Below are 17,412 nucleotides of genomic sequence, written 5' to 3' on the forward strand. Positions count from 1 at the left end.
AGAAGAGAGAGGAGAGTGGAGAGAGGGGAGAGAGAGAGAGGAGAGAGGGAGAGGAGAGAGGAGAGAGGAGAGAGGGAGAGAGAGAGAGGCACCGCGATGGCCTCTCGTGCCACCGTCCCCTTTCCCGGTCGCCAGGTCCTCGCGGACTGGGCTTGGCGCGTTTGCAGCCGCCCGTGGTTGGCAGATGGCTGACGCTGTTGCAGCTCCATGTGCCCCAGGTGGGCCTTGGGCTGGGCTGGGTCTCCAGGGACTTGATTCTTTTATTTCAGTTTTTTTTTTTTTTTTTTTTTTTTAGATTTTTGCCATCCATGAGTTTCATGTCCTCGCTGGAGACAGAGAGAGGGGAAGTGAGAAATCACCCCCAGCGGGTAGCCATGCTGCGATCCCTTGTCCTTTGTCCTTCTCTCAGGATTTCGGGCATGCACACCCATAAGCTCGGCATGATTTTCAAGCTGTGGGTCCAGGACTCGAACCGCGGTCAGCCTCGTGGAGCTCGGCTGCCTTAACCACCATGCCTGCAGCCGGTCCCTCCTGTAAATTATTTGGGACCAGCTTCTGCACTGTGTCATGTGCTGATTATGAGTGGATGGGAAGTAACAGCCTTGCCTTTGCTGCATTCTCAGAGGGTAACTCCAAACGTGAGGACATGTGAGCCGTGGCCAGAGGCATGGTGACAATCTGCGGGGCTGCGGAGGGCTGAGGGTGTGGGTGGCATCAGCCTTGGGCTTGATGAGATGCAGGCAGAGCCAGGCAGCAGTGGGCGGCATCCAGGTGACGTGGGAGCAGCCTTATGGACGTGCAGGGCTGCAGCAGAGGGACGCAGGGGCAGGGGAGTGTGACGGAAAGTGGGCGAGCGTTGTGGTCCACGCGAGCACTGCAGGAAGAGTGGAGGGTGGGACAGGAAGGCGGAGCGGAGTAGAAACGGTCAGTGGGCTCCGGAGCTGGCCTGCATCCTGCGTGGTCTGCGGCCCTGACTTGCCCTCCGACAGACCGCACCGATTGCAGCTTGGTCTCGAGTTTCCCAGCCAGCTGCTGGTGGGGTGAGCTGCTCCCGGAGGGCCCTGCTGTGCGCTGAGGGCCCCCAAATGCAGCGCGTGGAGTCTGAGTCCTGAGAAGGCACCCGAGGCAGCCCCGCAGTGCGGGGTGCGAACACGGGCGGGGAGAGAGCCCAGGCGTCTCGTGGGGCAGGGGCTTCCTCAGCAGAAAATCACGCTGGCTCGACCCACTCACTCTCCGCCCTAACGAAGACTGGCACCGGGCTCCGGTATCCAGGTGACACGTCTTATTGTGAATCCTCCGAGGTGTCGCCCAAGGCCTGTGCCTGGACTTTCTGGTTTCAGGCCTCCCTGAGGTCACCTTGCGCCACGGCAGAGCCCTGAGCCTTGCCCGCGTGGCGGCTACAGCGGGACGCCTGGGTGCTGCGCTGACACTGAGCGGCCTCGTCGGTCCAGGCACCCTCTGGGGAAAAGAAACACGAGTGCAGTTTTCCGACTGTCCTTGTTGGACGGGAAAGCTGTTCTGACTTGACCTCACACGGGTCTCCTGGTGTGAACGCATGTCTGTGGGAGACATGAAGCCGTCCCTTGAAGCAGGGCCGGGCACTCGGGAAGGTCCTGCTCTGTGCTTGGGCACCCGGTCAGCCGCGGAGGCCCAGGCGCACCCTAGCAGACCACACGGGCACGGGCACACAGAAGCCTCTCCTTTTCCCTGCGGCCTGAGACCTGGCGTCAACGACTCTGGGAGAAGCAAGCTCCCTGGAACTCCACGTCGAATGTCTGGTGACTGCCGAGTGGGTGGGCACCATCGGCTCCCGGCAGCGCGCTCAGCCTGGGCTCTGTGCAGAGCAGAGCAGGGGCCTCGGGGAGCTGCACCCAGACCAGCCCTCTCCCTTCTCGATGGGGACATGATGCCAAAGGGGCATGCGCCAATATGGGCGGCCTGAGAACTGAGCGCTCCACTTCTCTGGCGGGAGCCAAGCCAGCCAAAAGGAAGAGGCACCCCCAGATTCTGCCAGGGTAGCAGTGAGAGTGAAGGCCCTCGTCACCATGAGCAGGTTGGTTGTCACACCCCGCTGCGGAGGACCAGGCCGGGTGGGCTCTAGAACCCTCCTGTCTGAGGCCTAAGAGGCTGGCTCTCCCTGGTGCTGCCCCCCCCCACCCCCCAGCCTCTGCACATGCGTGCCCAGCCAGGGCTCAGCACAGGTTCCTCTCTGTCATGGCCTCTGTGGGCGCAATCTGAGCCCTGCCCGTGGCCATGCCAGAACGTGGAGCCCCTGGTCTGACCTACCCCCGCAGCCTCCCGCTTCTAATGCCTTGCCAAGGCAGCCCGGCCTGAGTGACTGTTTTTACAGGGTTTAGGAGCCACATGCAGGGACCCTTTCTCTCTCGTGGCCCTCGGGTTTATTGCATTGGGTACAAGCGGGAGTGTAGTATCGGTCAGCTGGGGGTTCAAATCCCAGCTTCCCTGTTCCCTCTGCCAAGTGACCTCGGTCATGTGTCTGCCTTTCTGAGCTTCAGGGGCCTCTTCTCTCAAAAGAATTAATAACGAAAGCTTCACAAGGCTGTCCTGAGGATGAGACCAGCAGGGGACAGATGCTTACTTAACGCAGCGTAAAGATTAAAAACGCACACCACGGCCCAGCCACGGTGGCACAGTGGTGACCAGCCCTGCCATGCTGGAGCAGGGACATCGGCACTCAGGCCAGGTGGGTCTGCCGTGACCCTGGCTGGCCAGGGCAGGCTAGGTGTCATGGCCACAGACATTAGGACACTCTGCTCTGTCTCTCTCAATAAGTAAACTTAACAAAGTGCTTCCTCCTTCTCTTTCCGCTTCCTCCTTCTCTCTCCCTCTCTGGTGAGTGCGCATACCGTCTGGTGATGAAAAAACACATATGTAAAAGTCCCCACAATATGCACGTGGTCTTTCAGCGCCGGTGCACGGTGCTGCCATGTTCAGACACTTCGGAAGCTCTGGAGCAAAGCTCTGAGCGGGAGAGGCCCGGCCGGAAGGAGGAGGGCAGCCTCAGGCCTCTGCTCCCGGACCCGCGATTCCCAAAGACGAGTAACGGGTGGCTCTCCATTGGAGGGCCGGACAGTGGCAAGGTGACATTCTGAGGCTGACCCCGGGAAGGTTTCGAGTCAGAGCCCGAGGCCGGGGTCACACCCGCTCAGGTCTGCTTCTCTCTGTCTCTCTTGCTCTCGGCAGGGAGAAGACCACTCCAGGAGGGGAGGAAAGGAGGTCGCGCTGGCCCTGGTTGGGGACCAGCACCGTCGGAAGCAGGGTGGCAGTGTGGGCTGGCCGCTGGCACCTCAGGCCCCATATCACCTGCATCCAGGTGGAAAACTGCCAGCTGCCGAGGCCTGCCCGGTCGGCCCTAAGCTCAGGGCAGAGCCTTCTCCTCATGCCCGTCCTCCCACTGGGCCACTCAGCCTCAGCCTTAGTGGCATCTTCTGTCCTCAGGAATGACAGAGGGGCGTGGCTGCCAGGAGCCCTCAGGAGGGACTGGCCCTGGGAGGGCTTCCCCGAGCTTGGAACTCGCAGCGGAAAACACTGGGGTTGGACTTTCTTTGCTCAGAGATCTGGGCTTGGAATCGAATGGCCCCTCCTCTGGGAGCCGCCGCCGTGCGGTTGTTTATCACGTCGCACACGCAAAGGGGGAGGGACGAGGGGCCTGCTGGAATGCACAGATGGCTTGCAAACATGGAAGTTTGGAAGCAAAGCGGCATGGTGCCCACACACCATGACAGTACAGGACACCCCTCTGAGCCTGCTTCCTTGTCGCCCTCCCTGTCACTGGTACTCCCCCCCGGCCGTGCGCTGACCCCTCCTTCCTCCCTCCCCCACTCACTAGCTCCCCCGAGCCCTAGTGAACGTCTACGGCCATACTAGACCCTCGACCAAGCTGGGGCTACGGTGCCATCTGGACACGGGTTGTGCTCTCTGGAGCTTACCCTGAAAACACGGGAAAAGCGTGTTGTATGTTAGGTGAGAATGCTCACGCAGCAGAGGACAGTCTGGGGTGGGGGTGAGAATGCTCACGCAGCAGAGGACAGTCTGAGGTGGAAGGCCTCATGAAGAGACCTGTCCTGAGTGGGCCGGTCCGTCCACGTTAGCCTGAGAGAGCTCCACGGAGTGTCACACTTGGTCTTCTTCTAAGTCTGTCTTTTCAACCTAGAGGGTAGTGCATGCACGCTGGGGGGAGGGAGAGAGAAAGGAGCTACAGGGAGAGGGAGAGAGAGGGGGGGAGAGGGAGCGAGGGTGGGGAGGGAGGGAGAGCAGCACCCTTTCCCCAGTCCTCCAGCTTGGCAGGGTCCTGGACACGTATGTGAGTGCCTGGTGTTTCAGCGTGACCAGGCTGGATTCGAACCTGTCCACCACTGCGGCCCAGCATGCTCCAGACTGCCCCAGGCCCGGCCGCCGTAGTCTCCTGGCGTGACTGGCTCGTCCTGCGTGAATCTCGGCGCTTTCCTGGAAAGCCAGTTCTCTTCACCAGCTCTTCGGAGCGCACGGTCTCCGGGGGGACAGCACTGAGAAGCCCACAGGTCTTCGGCTGTTGGGACGGGGACGGTGACAGGTGGGAGGAGCCTGCCAGCTCTGCCAGTGCGGTGTCGGTGAGTGCTCGCGCCCGGTGTGAGGTGCACGCCCCGGAAGGCCTGCCCTGAGAGTTGAGACGCTTGGTGCCCCGCTCTGCGGTGTGATCCGCGCTGTGGCCACGGGCCAGTCTGTGGGGTCAGTGTGGGGAGGTGGACAAGCAGCTCTTCCTGAAGGACACGCCAGCTCTGTGCCCCGGCCAGTGGGCACACACGCCTGGGCCTCTCGGTCCTGCATCCCCGCCTGAGACCAAGCCGCCCAAGTTCAGAGAAAAAGAGTCGGGCTTCTCGGTAGGTGGGATGTGGTCTCGCTTATGATTTCAGACCAGAGGCTCCTTCGGGCTGGAAGGGCCCTCAGACATTATCTAAACCAGACATGCAAATCAGCCCAGGCCGGAGGCCCAGAGGCCTGGAGAAGGCACAGGAGGCTCTGCAAGAATTTTAATAGAAATCAAAAATATGACTCATGGCAGAGAAGCTGCCTTTTTCTAAACTCTCCTGGGTATCGGGCAGGGCTGAGCATGATTTTGCAGGCAGGCCAAAGACTTTTCAAGCTCACGGCTTTCTCAAAACCATGCAAAGCTCGATTTTCCTCTTTGGAAGAGCAGAGCCTCCCTCTTACCCGGCGCGGGCTGCCTGGGGAGGAGTTCCTGATTCCTGTCATCCGTTTCAGGTGGGGAAACTGATCCCTTTAGAGGTAACCACTCTGGACTATGAGTCAGGACTGCTCAGTTTGCCTCCCGCCTGCCGGTCTCCAGCTGTGTGAGCTTTGGCAAGCAACTTCACCTCTCTGAACCACAGTAACCCCTCTGTGCAAGGTTGATGCTGGAGGACAGGGGTCAGTCTACATTCCGGAGTTTGGAGTGGCAAATAGTGCGCTCACTCCTCACAGGGATCTTCGGAGACGAAGGAGATTGTGCGTGTGCGAGTGCTTGGGGTTCTCCAGGGCCGTGGGGGCTGCAGCTACCATTCACGGCCGTTCAATTGGTGGGAGATGAGTTGAAGTTTTCTCTCTTTTCGTGTGTGTGTGTGTGTGTGTGTGTGTTTTGCTTATTTATTTATTTCTTCCATGAGTGGGGGGCGGGGCATCCCAACGGGGCTTCGAGGCCACGCCCCAAACCCAGGCTCAGCCAGCCGGGTCACAGGTCACGGCACTTGAGATGCAAGCAGGAGCCGTCCTCTCTGGGCCAGCCTTGCAGGGCCTCACACACTTATTTATTTTTTCTTTTAAGAGAATTATTTATTTTACTATATTTATTATTATTATTTTAATTTGCTATGGGGCACATGTGCTCATCAGACAGAGACAGAGAGAGAGAGAGAGAAAGTGAGAAAGCAAGCCACTGGTCGAAGACTCAAACTGTAGTCGGCCATGTGGGAGTCCAGCACCTTAACCACCATGCCACCCGCTGGGCCCTCAGCATCACATTTCAGTGTTACATCGTAGTCCAGCCCCAAAAGCGAGCATTCTCGGGCCAGCCAGAGCTGATTTCCTCTAGTTCTTCCTTCGGTGGAGCAGAAGACGAAGTGAATACTTAGTTAAAGGGACAAAGACTAGACGCCCCTTCTCCGGGGACTGTCAGCGGTGTTACTGAGTACCTACAGGGCTGGTAGAGCGGGCAGGTACAGGGCGAACCCACAGGCCCCCGGGAGCCTGCCGCGGGACCCGAGGCAGCTCCTGGATGCAGTGGGGTTCGGAGCAGAGCCTGTAGTCCTGAGGGGTGAGAAGAGAGCCACAGCAGGCAAGGCGGGCCCCGGCCGGGTCGTGAAGGACGAGGTAAAGTCATGGTCTCACTGCCTCTGTCGTCTTCTGTTTAGATCATGCTGGTGCAAGAATTGGGCTTCCTCAGAAAGGCACAGCAGCCGCGCGGTCTGTGTGTGGGAGCCCCAGGACCCCGGGACCCCGCAGGGACTGCCCAGTGCTTAGAGCTTCCGGCCTCTGCATTTCTTCCATTTTCTCCCGCAGGAAGATTTCATGTGGAACAAGCTCTTCATTCTTTTTTTTTTTTTGCAGAGGTTTTCGCTATAGGGCACGTGCACTCGCCAGACAGAGAGAGACATAGAGACAGAAAGCGAGAAATCACCCCCAGAGGGGATGGTCACGCCACAATCCCTTCTCCTCCATTCTCCTCTTGGGATCTTGGGCACGCACGCACACGCGCCCAGCGGGAGTTTTAAGCCACTGGGTCCAGGATGCAAACCACAGTCGACTACGTGGGAGTCCAGCAACATAGCCATTGCGCTAACTGCTGGTTCCCCAAGCTCTTCATTCTCTGAGATAACGCCTCCACAGAGAGCGTAGGAAAGGTTTTTATGTTGAAATCAGGCACAACTGCAGGTACTTTGGCTTCTCCCCAGAGATGCCTCAAGCCCCTAAACTCTGCAGCCAGGAAAAGCCTTTCCGCAGTCAGCCCACAGACACGGTGAGTCCGGGTCAGAGCCCATGGACATGGTGAGTTTGGGTCAGGGCCCACGGACATGGTGGGTCTGGGTCAGAGCCCACAGACATGGTAGATCCGGGTCAGAGCCCACGGACACAGTGCGTCCAGGTCAGAGCAGGGACTCACTAAGCCTCCTCTCAGTACTTCTCTGCAGTTACCCCGGATGGCCCCTTGGAGTGGGATTTATAAACCATGCAGGAGGGGACTTTGAAGCCCTCATGGGAAATGGGTATAGAAAAAGCAAAAACAAAAACAAAAATAAACTCTGCACAAATTACGAGGTGTTTGTACCCAAATAAACTCATCCGTGAATTCTACTTCCTGGGAGTCCGTGAAGTCCCTGGGTACTAGGCCAGGCTAGCGCACAGGGACCTTCTGAGCTGAGGGACCAGCGGTGGTCATGGAAGCCTCCTGGGACCCCACTCCTCACAGCAGGCCACAGGGATGCGGGACTCAGGCAAAGCCAGCTCTCGTGACAGCCCAGAGTCCGAGTGTGGACTGCCCGAGAAAGGGCGAGAAGCCAGCACGAGTGGTGGCACAGTGGTCACTCAGGAGGCCCCTCCGGCAGTGGGGCTCTTAGGGTTGAGCCCCATGGAAGGCCACCCTGGAGGTCACGCTCAGGTACCTTAGTCCTGGCTTGCCCCTGCCCCCACCCCCGCCAGGTTTATTCAAAGTCACTTATTTGATTAAAGTACAGCAAGGTACAAACACCTCGTAATTTGTGCAGAGTTTATTTTTGTTTTTGTTTTTGCTTTTTCTATACCCATTTCCCATGAGGGCTTCAAAGTCCCCTCCTGCATGGTTTACAAATCCCACTCCAGGGGGCTGTCCGGGGTAACTGCAGAGAAGTATTGAGAGGAGGCTTAGTGAGTCCCTGCTCTGTCACTAATGTCACAGAGCTGGTTAGGTTCCTTGTGTCCCCAGGGGCCTGAGAACAGCTTCCACATCATGAAGCCAAGTGCATTCCCTAGAGTGCGAAAGGCCTAATCGGGAGCTGCGGAGAAGCCGGGGACAGTCCCAGGGCCGCAGGGAGGAGCGGGGGTGCCCGGGTGGTGAGGACATGCTAGAGCCGAGGAGCGGCCTCTTCTCCCCGGGACGCAGACGGAAGTTGGACTAGGCGGCCCTAAGGAGGCTCCTGCCACAGGAACTAAGGCTGTGCCCGAGCTCACCATGTCAGTGAGAGAAGCCAGGCACAGAGAGAGCAGCAGCTCGCTTGCCCTCGGACTCGGAGACTGGGGACAATGACTCGCCGAAGTGGAGACTAGGAGGCCAGAGGCTGGAAGGATGGGGGAGATAGGGGTACTGTTCATGGAGACAAAGTCACAGACAGCTAAAGGGGGGTAGTGTTACAAATGGCGGCACCCATGGGTACAGTGTTACAGCAGTTCAGAGGATGGCTGCTAAGTATTCTGATTTCATCTGTACACACTTTCCCTGCCCTGGAAAGTCTCGCTGTTACCACTGAAACAACCTGGGCTTAGTTACAGTGCAGCATCTGCTAATACCAGTTCAAACCGGCTGCGGGAGCCCAGACAGTGGGGACGACTGGGAAGGTGCGCAAAGCCTGGGCAGCCCATCCTACCCGGCCCTGAGGGGCGGGCGTGGCTTCCTAGACAGGAGGTAGAGGGGTGAGGTGTCCGGGTGGAGGGGTGAGGTGTCCGGGTGGAGGGGTGAGGTATCCGGGGAGGAAAGGCGGACCAGGCAGGAGGATACGGGAAACAGCCCAACTGTGTTTGAAGATGGTCCAGATAGGAAACCGCTCTCAGCTGAAGGACAGCTCTTCTGCCCAGAACCCTACCACCGGGCCAAGCGGTCACCCTTCTGCTTCAGGCTTGTCCAGACAGTTCGGGAGGTGCTGTCTCCTGGGACCCCGCAGTCTGGATGGCCTTCCGGGGCAGCCCATCCTACCCGGCCCTGAGGGGCGGGCGTGGCTTCCTAGACAGGAGGTGGAGGGGTGAGGTGTCCGGGTGGAGGGGTGAGGTGTCCGGGTGGAGGGGTGAGGTATCCGGGGAGGAAAGGCGGACCAGGCAGGAGGATACGGGAAACAGCCCAACTGTGTTTGAAGATGGTCCAGATAGGAAACCGCTCTCAGCTGAAGGACAGCTCTTCTGCCCAGAACCCTACCACCGGGCCAAGCGGTCACCCTTCTGCTTCAGGCTTGTCCAGACAGTTCGGGAGGTGCTGTCTCCTGGGACCCCGCAGTCTGGATGGCCTTCCCAACGAACGTGCTAGGAAGTGGGTGGTCTCCGACAGCCCTTTACCGCACAGAGCAAAGTGAACTGGGTCCGAGCCACTGGAGCGGGTCCCAGGGTGGCCATTCCCAGCAGCACAGGGTCCCCCTTGGACCTAGCTGGTCACCCAGGTGTGCCTGCCTGCCCCACACACCCTCTGGTGGCTTGCTGCAAACACGAGTGCACATCTGCGTGCCCGCTGCAGCGAGGGGCATGGCCATGCAGCCCTTAAAGGGGCCGATTAATCAATATGGAGACCGAGGAGAGAGGTGAATCATGGGGGGCACTTTTGTTTGTGTATGCTTCAAAGACACTTCCCGGATACAGGGTACACACACAGCACCCCGACAAAACCCTTCCTCTGACCAGGCAGCAGGCAGTCTGAGAGCTGCTCACCTCATTACCCTGGGGTGCATTTGCACTTGTCTTAGGGGGCAGGCTGGCCGGTTCGTCATTGAGGAATAGCGTGTCCTCGGCACTGCGGGCCCACCATGTGCAATAACGTCTCTCGGCACACCCGCGGGAAGAAAGAACAGCGCTTTTACTCAGAGAAAGGCAGGATAATGGTTATTTAGAAAGTGTCCCAGACGAGCTGTCAAGCTGAATTCTGCGAGCTGGAGTCTGACTGCGGGCCGGGCGGCTGGCTGTGCTCCCCCGGGACCGGGGTTTCCTGCCTCTACAGCCGCAGACAAGGAGTCTTTGTTTCCAGGTTTTCTTTCTCCCCCCTTCTCCTCTGTCTCTCTCTCTCTCTCCAGTCCTTTTCTCCCTCCCTTTCTCTGTCTCTTTCTCTCTCCCTGGCATTTAAAAAAAATGCAGCTCTCTAAAGAGGGTCAGATAGAAAGCAGACAGAACATTAACTCTGGAATTCCAAAGGAAAACAGTTTTTAAAACTAAAATGGAGAGAGCAAGCTACTGTCTATTCTGTAACCATAAATCCCGCTCTCGGACCATGGGCCGGCACACGCACACGCCAGCACATGCACACGCACACACCGGCACACGCCAGCACACGCACACACCAACACACATCAGCACACACACGCCAGCACATGCACACACCGATACACGCCAGCACACACACACACCAACACATCAGCACACACATGCCAGCACACGCACACACCAACACACGTCAGCACATACGCCAGCACATGCACACACACTGATACACGCCAGCACACGCACACACCAACACACGTCAGCACACACATGCCAGTGCATGCACACACCGGCACACGCCAGCACATGCACATACCAGCACATGTCAGCACACACACGCCAGCATATGCACACACACTGACACATGCCAGCACACACACACACCAATACATGTCAGCACACACATGCCAGCACATGCACACACACCGACACACACCAGCACACGCACACACCAGCACACGCCAGCGATCACCCCTGCTTGTGCTGGAAACGGGCCGGGCATCCCATCAGAGGGAAGGTCTGGGGCAGAGTTCCTGGCAGGCTCTCCAGGAGGCCTCGGGACCCCTGGGTGAAAGTGCACGTCAGTCATGTCACAACCACAGAAGAGACGTCATTTACTCCCTAAAACAAGGGTGCCCTCAGTACCGCAGGCACTTTCCTTTGGGGTGCGCTCCGGCCTAGCCCCCACAGGCTGGGCCGTGGGGCAGCACCCCGTGAATCCGTGCTGAGCTCTGTATTCAGTCACCCGGGAGGTGCCCAAAGAGCACCCCCAAAACGCTGGCCCAACCCCCGGCACTGCGCGATGGACAGTGCACAGTGGAGCGCGGTTTCTGAGCCCTTCACATTTTCTCCTGTCACAGCAGAACTTCCCAGGGCAGTTTTCGGGTTCCGGAAGAGTTCAGCGATCACGGGAGTAGGGGTGACAATGGCTCCTAGTGCCCCAGCCAGCCTCGAGGCCCCCAGCCCAGCCTCGATGGCGCTCTCAGCCAGGCGCCTGCAGCCGGCTCCTACCCTCCCGCAGCCTCATGCTTTACAGGAAAGCCCCGGCCCCCGCCCCACAGCTGGGTTCCTGTCTCACAAAGACGAGTCAAACCGTCCTGGCCTGCCCGTGGTGGGGGGATGCCACACATGAGCCCCGCTCACGGCTCTTGTCCTCACACCCATGTCACATGCGAGGGCTTGCCTGGCCCCCTCCCGAAGCCCAGCCTGGAACACACCCAGGTGGGACTGTGGTCCCCACTTGCCCAGACTGCGCCCAGCTGCCCTTCCCCAGCGCCCTGGCCACCGCCATGCTGTGGGTCTCTGGAGGCACTGCCCTTCACACGGCGTCTGTGAGGACATCCCTGAGGACGCGCTGCGGGGCAGAAGGGGGCTCTGGCCACCGCTCACCCCAGGCACAGGCCCGCCTGCCCGCCTGCCCGCCTGTCTGTGTGTCGGCACCCTGGGGCAGGTGCCCCATGGACTGTTCTTCACGAAGGAAGGAGGGCGGCCCAGGGCCCCATTTGCAGGGGCTAGGTCTGGTCCTGATGGAGCTCCCGAGTGTCCGTGCTGCCTGCCAGCGGGGAAACGCGTTGACGCTGCTTGTCCCCTCTCGCTGCGTGGCCTCGTGGGCTGCGCCTTCTCTGTCCTGGGTCTCTCCTGCCATGTGAAGTTCAGCTCCAGCCTCTGGTGACTTGCCGCCTGCAGGCTTCTCGTGTGTGTGCGTTCCGAACGGGACTGCTCCGGGTTGCTGGGTCCCTTTCATGTCAGCCCCATCTCGCTGCCCAGCTCCTAAGCAGTGCAGCTGGCTCGTGTCCGGTATCGTGTCTTTCACGACCCTGGGTGCTGCGCTGGCACCTGGGAAGCCCTGGGAAACGTTGCCTCTGTGTGAAGTGGGGTTGCCAGTCACCATCGCCACGCCGCTGCAGGACCGAGCACTGCCGCATGCCTGACATGGTGCTGCTCGGAGTGCTCTGTCACCCTGTGGGGTCCCACTGCCTCCTCACTCCGCACTGAGGGGAACTGAGGCAGAAAGCACCCGTGTCCAAGGTCACAGTGCTTCAGTCCAGCGCTGAGCGGGGAACCCAGTGCCAGAGTTGGAGGGCCACAGCAACGCCGCCTGGGGGAACTGAGGGTTCGGTGCTGAGTGTTCAGGGTCGTCGGGATGATGATGTGGAAATAGCCTGCTGGAGGAACGGCACCCAAGCCTGAGCCCTGGTCTGCCCCAGACCGGGCTCCGAGGAAGCCTGCAGTCCTCCTGAGACGGTGTACGCTGCTCTGCTTCCAACCGACTCACCAGCGTGCCAGCCCCTGCCACGCACAGACCACCAGGGGAGAAGCGAGGCTAGTGTTGGCACGACCCGCCCCTGCAGAGGGCACAGAGGTGGTTCTCCCTTTCCACGTGAACTCAGCTGGAGGAAGCAGACTTCTAATCTGTTAGCCAAAGCGGCACCAGGGATGGTGGTGGCACCAGCAGACCGCCTCCCTGCAGCAGGCCTCAGCGGGCCTCGGTTCCTGGTTTGCAGCTGCAGGTCCTGAAAGGCTCCATGGCTGGGGCTGGTAGCTTGGAGCCCCACACACCCTGGCAGGTTTATGAGTCCCAGGAGTTCATAAACGGGAGCTCGATACCCTCTGTCCTTCGGAGCCTCAGAGGCATTTACGCAGATTGGGCCTGAGAAGCCGAGGAAATGCAGCAGCTCCAGGAGAGCCCGCTCAGCTGGTCCTGCTGGTGCGGAGTAGCCCGGGCAGCACCCAGGAACCCCAGGGAGGTCTACCCCACACTGCAGCCTGCAGGTGAAGAGGAAGAGGGCGCTAGTCTGTGCAGAAACTCCCTCCCAGGACGCCGTGTCCTCCCGGTAAGAGGAAGTGGCCAGCTAGCCGTGTCACGTTTCAGAGACAAAGTGAAACTACACAAGAAAGGGGTTCTGAGACTTGAAATGCTGCACTGACGTCAAGTTGTCAGAGCCAGTAACAGTCACAGAGCCAGACGGCGATGCAGAACCAGTTAACAGTCACAGAGCCAGACGGCGATGCAGAACCAGTAACAGTCACAGAGCCAGACGACGGTGCAGCAGGCATGCAGCTAGACCTGCGGGCAGGTCTGGGGTTCATCTCCCAGGGCCTCCTGTACATGCCGGGCACCTGCGTGCCGTGATGTGGGCTGGTGGGCGGGAATTCCAGGGTGAGCACCCTGTGGGGACGCCCGTCTCCCTCTTTCTTCCTGGACAGATGTGCTTCTTTCTCATGGAAGGAACACATGCCTAAACCTCAAAAGGAACTCCATCGTCATGAGCAGCAAGGATGGAAAGAATGGTGGTCTTTTCACTCAGCCCGCACCTGCCCACACACCTGTGGGGCCGTCTTCCTTCCTGGGCTGGTCTGGGGCTGGGCTGTCGTCAAGGTTAAGTACTTCGCATATCTTCAAGAAATCAGGCTGGCCTCCTTCCCCTCCAGCCCCCCTTTCTATCTTGGGCTGTCGAGCAGGGCTTTCAGGCAGGAAAACGCATATTTAGGCCAGGTACTGTTTACCTGTTTACTGTGTGCTGAGAATAACCCAGAGAGCTTTAAAAACCCCAGTGCCCAGGTCTTACTGCTGAGGTTCTGAATCGAGCTTGGGGCTCGGGGCTCGGGGCCTGGGCACCAGCATATTTTACTTTTATTTTTTCACTTCTTAAATTTTAGTAAAATATCCATAAGAAAAAATTGCCACCTCGAACCATTTTTACGTGTACGGTTCAGAGACGTTAAGTACATTGAAACTGCTCGGTGATCGTCGCCACCTTCCGCCCACTCCGTTCTCATCTCCCTGGAGTGAGACTCCACGCTGACGCTGACTCTCCGTCCGCCCTGCTGAAGCCCTGGGGAACTGCCATTCTTCTTTCTGGCTCTATAAATGTGACCTCTCCACGCGCCTAAGATGAGTGGATAATACCCAGCCACACTGTGCAGGGCATCAGCGCTGTAAGCTCGCCCAGGAAGGAGTTCTCTGGGCAATGGGGACGACAGTGCCAAGCAGAGGTTGTGAGCCCCCCTCCTAGGAAAGAGAACAGCTTCAGGATGCAAAGGGAGACGGCAGCAGGAAAACTGCAGAGACGGGGAAATACTGCAAGTTTCCCCCTAATCTCTGCCCACGTTTTATTTAGGCCAGGTACTGTTTTTGTGAAAGGGCAGGTGGTTGGGGGAGGCCATCAGTGTCTGGAAGGCCATCTGGAGCGAGGACCGCTCAGTCCCACCCCTGGGTTTGATCCTTGCTCCGTCAGTCGTGGGAGGGCAGTGTGCGCCTCTGGCACCTGACCTCGCTCTGCCGAGCCTCACAGTCTTGGTCTGCAAGTGGAGACGTCCTGTCTGCCTCGCAGGGATGGTGCACGGCTCCAGCACACAGTCAGTGTGTCTTCTGTGTTCCAAAGCCCTTGTGGGGGACAGCGGGGCTGCCGTTGTGAAAGGGTAATAATAACTCCCACCTGACCCTATTTTTGAAGCGCATTAGCCTTGAGAACTGCAGGGAGGGAGAGCACCCCTCTCCAGCCGGGTCCAAGCCGTGAGCACAGAATCTTTCATTTGAAGGGGCTTAGAGACTGTTAGAAATGATTTTTTCTTTTAAGTCTAGTCTTACTTTCCGGGCACAAATAGCCCTTAGAGACTGCAGCCATTTTCAAGAGACAAGCTGGAGGGGTGATTATGCCACTTTAACATAAAAAGGCTTTCTAATTCAGTAAGTGCCTTGAAGACACATTAATAGACATCATGCCCTTCGCCGCCGCCTTTGTGCCCCACGCCAGCACCTGCCCTTGGTGGGCGCAGACACACGCACACACGTGCACGCTCTGGGTGTGTTTGGGCTGTGTGTGTCCTATTCAAAGCAGATGAAGCCAAGGTTGCATGATGTCTTCTCTTTCTTTCTTCCACTTAATATATTTTTTAAATGAAGTCAGCCATTAGGGCTGAGCAGGAGCGCGGTGGGGGAGTGGCGGGCAGAGGGGAGAAGGGGGTGCTTTGTCTTGCTGGTGTGCTTTGTTCTGAGTAGTTCAGACAGTTCAGCCACCTCAGAGGGGGAGGCTTGGAGGAGCAAGAAGGTCCAGGGAGAGCCGCAGACAAAAGACGCACCTGTCTCTAGAGGCCAGGGCCGCTGTGGGGCTAAATGCCTGACACCACCTGAACGGGGTCCTGGCAACACGCGTGTGCCCGCACGCTACAGTTCAGTCATTCACAAGAGGGCTCACAACCCAGCAAGAGCCAGCGCCCGGCCATCGGCGCCTGCTGAATGCGCCCTGCACAAAGGGCCGGCAAGGACAGACACCTGGCAGGTAGGGGAGAGGGCTGCGAGGAGGGGGAGCTGCCACTTGGAGAAGCCGGGCTCCACTAAAGCCCATGTTAAGCTTGGCCTGAGCGACTCTCCCATTGGCTCTGCTCCATTATTCTGGTGCCGTCGGCAGCTGTGGCCCGTGTACTCAAAGGGTCTTGTGAGGACCCCACTTGAGGAGTTCAGAGGTTTAGCTTCCTCCTCCCCCTCCTTCCCTCCCCTCCCTCTCTCCAGCCAGTCTTCCTTTCCCTCCCTTTCTCCTCCCTCCTCCCTTCCAGGGAATGAGTTCCTACCTCAAACGAAGTGAGACTCAGTATATAAAACAAATCGAGGCCAAATGGAGGCCCACTCCTGGGGAGAGGCTGGAGCCTCACACTGAGCCCTGTCTTCTCCTTCCAGCCTAGACGCTGCATACACCTGCCCTGCCACACGGAGGCGCCTGTGGGCCCTTCCTGCCATGGCCCTGGCTGGTCACAGAAAATGCCGCCGCCCATCCTTCGAGCTCCCACTCACGGCTCCCTCCTCCGTGGCATTTGCTTTAGCTGTGCACAGAGTGTTTTCACACCTCTGTTTTCTAATAATTATTTCTTCATGTTTTTTCCCTTTCTTAAACCAAATACAGGAATCATTCACTCATTAAATGCCTAAAGCCTGACAGTGTCTGCACCAGCCCACATGACACCGTCTCATACAGAAAGCAATGCTGTGCTGTTCGTTACAACCTCAGTGGAAAAGTTGTTTACTGAGATGATTTAATTTTTCTCAACCAAATTAAACCAAACCAAACCAAACCAAACCAAGCCAGACAAAATCCTTGAAATAGTGCTTTAAAAACAAATTGACATTGCTAAAATTTGTTAGGAAAAACCTTAAAAGGTAGACATCTGAAATCCTTGACAAGTTCATTCCATTCTCTTCAGCAGAGGAGATCTCCAACTTTCAGCTTTGAAAGTGAGTAGAAGCCACTATTTTTAATGCCAGAGGGTGTGTGCACATGAGGGGGAGGGGAAAGGAAGCGTCCCCCAATGAACCTGGTCATGCCCCATTATTTTTCCCTCCAAATTCCATCCTATCAGGATCTTGGGCACATGCACGTCCAGCATGTCTTTTAAGCCACCAGTGCCGGGACTCGAAACCCAATCAACCAGGTGTGGTCCGGCCTCCTCTATGTGGTACCTAACCGCTGTGCCAGAGGGAAGCTGGCAGTACCACTTCATCCTAAGAACAGGCATGCTCTCTCACAGAGTAATGACTTCAAGTGACATGTTTGTAGCATGATTACAAGACAACTGGAACAGGGACTAGTGGGCAGTACCATTGTAATGCGATGCTCTGTGGTACTGCATCCGCACTGGAAGGGTCCTGGGTTCGTGCCCCGAGGCCCCCTGTGCATGGTGAACACCTCGGACACTTGTGATCTGGGCTGGCCGAGGCTGGGGTGGACCGTGTGTGAGACCCTGTGGGGATGTCCATCTCTCTGTTCCTCCCTCTGTCCCTCCCTTCCTGTTTCTCTCATGGAGGAAAGAAAGAAACGTAAAGGAAACAAATCGGGGGACAAGGACGTTGGTGCGCAGCCGGCAGTCTCCCACCCACCTTCACGTGTGGGTCTGGGCCCTATCTGGTACTGGGGAGAGTTCCAGGTGCATGAGGGGGCAGACTCACCTTCCTTGACACTCAGCCGTGAGGACTGGTCTGGGTGGGAGGTCGTGTTATAGGCCAGCAGAGAACCTGAAAGCAGAGCAGAAGCCAGTTATGACCAACACGCTCTTCTGAGACCAGGCCCGAGGAGGCTGTGGGAGAGATGGGCGAGGGCGGGCCAGAGGGCTGCTGCGGGCGAGGAGCTGCCTCCGCGTCTGCCTGCAGGACAGAGCTGCAGGGAGCCGGGCAGAACGAGCTGGCGAAGCTGTGCCCACTGCCCTAGTCCTAGTTCGGAA

The 17,412-nt window shown here is 58.1% G+C and overlaps 1 protein-coding gene across 1 annotated transcript in view; it reads right to left on the bottom strand.

Moving 5' to 3' along the window:
* FLI1 (Fli-1 proto-oncogene, ETS transcription factor) overlaps window positions 1-17,412 on the bottom strand; it is a gene marked incomplete in the record, with an annotated part of 82,095 nt that overhangs the window by 10,283 nt on the left and 54,400 nt on the right. The window contains 1 exon segment of the mRNA XM_027772699.1: window positions 17,141-17,206. Within this exon segment, the coding sequence (XP_027628500.1) occupies window positions 17,141-17,206 (66 nt within the window).

This window comes from Tupaia chinensis, unplaced genomic scaffold (assembly GCF_000334495.1).
Source record: "Tupaia chinensis unplaced genomic scaffold, TupChi_1.0 Scaffold000292_1, whole genome shotgun sequence".
Classification (NCBI taxonomy): Eukaryota; Metazoa; Chordata; class Mammalia; order Scandentia; family Tupaiidae; genus Tupaia; species Tupaia belangeri.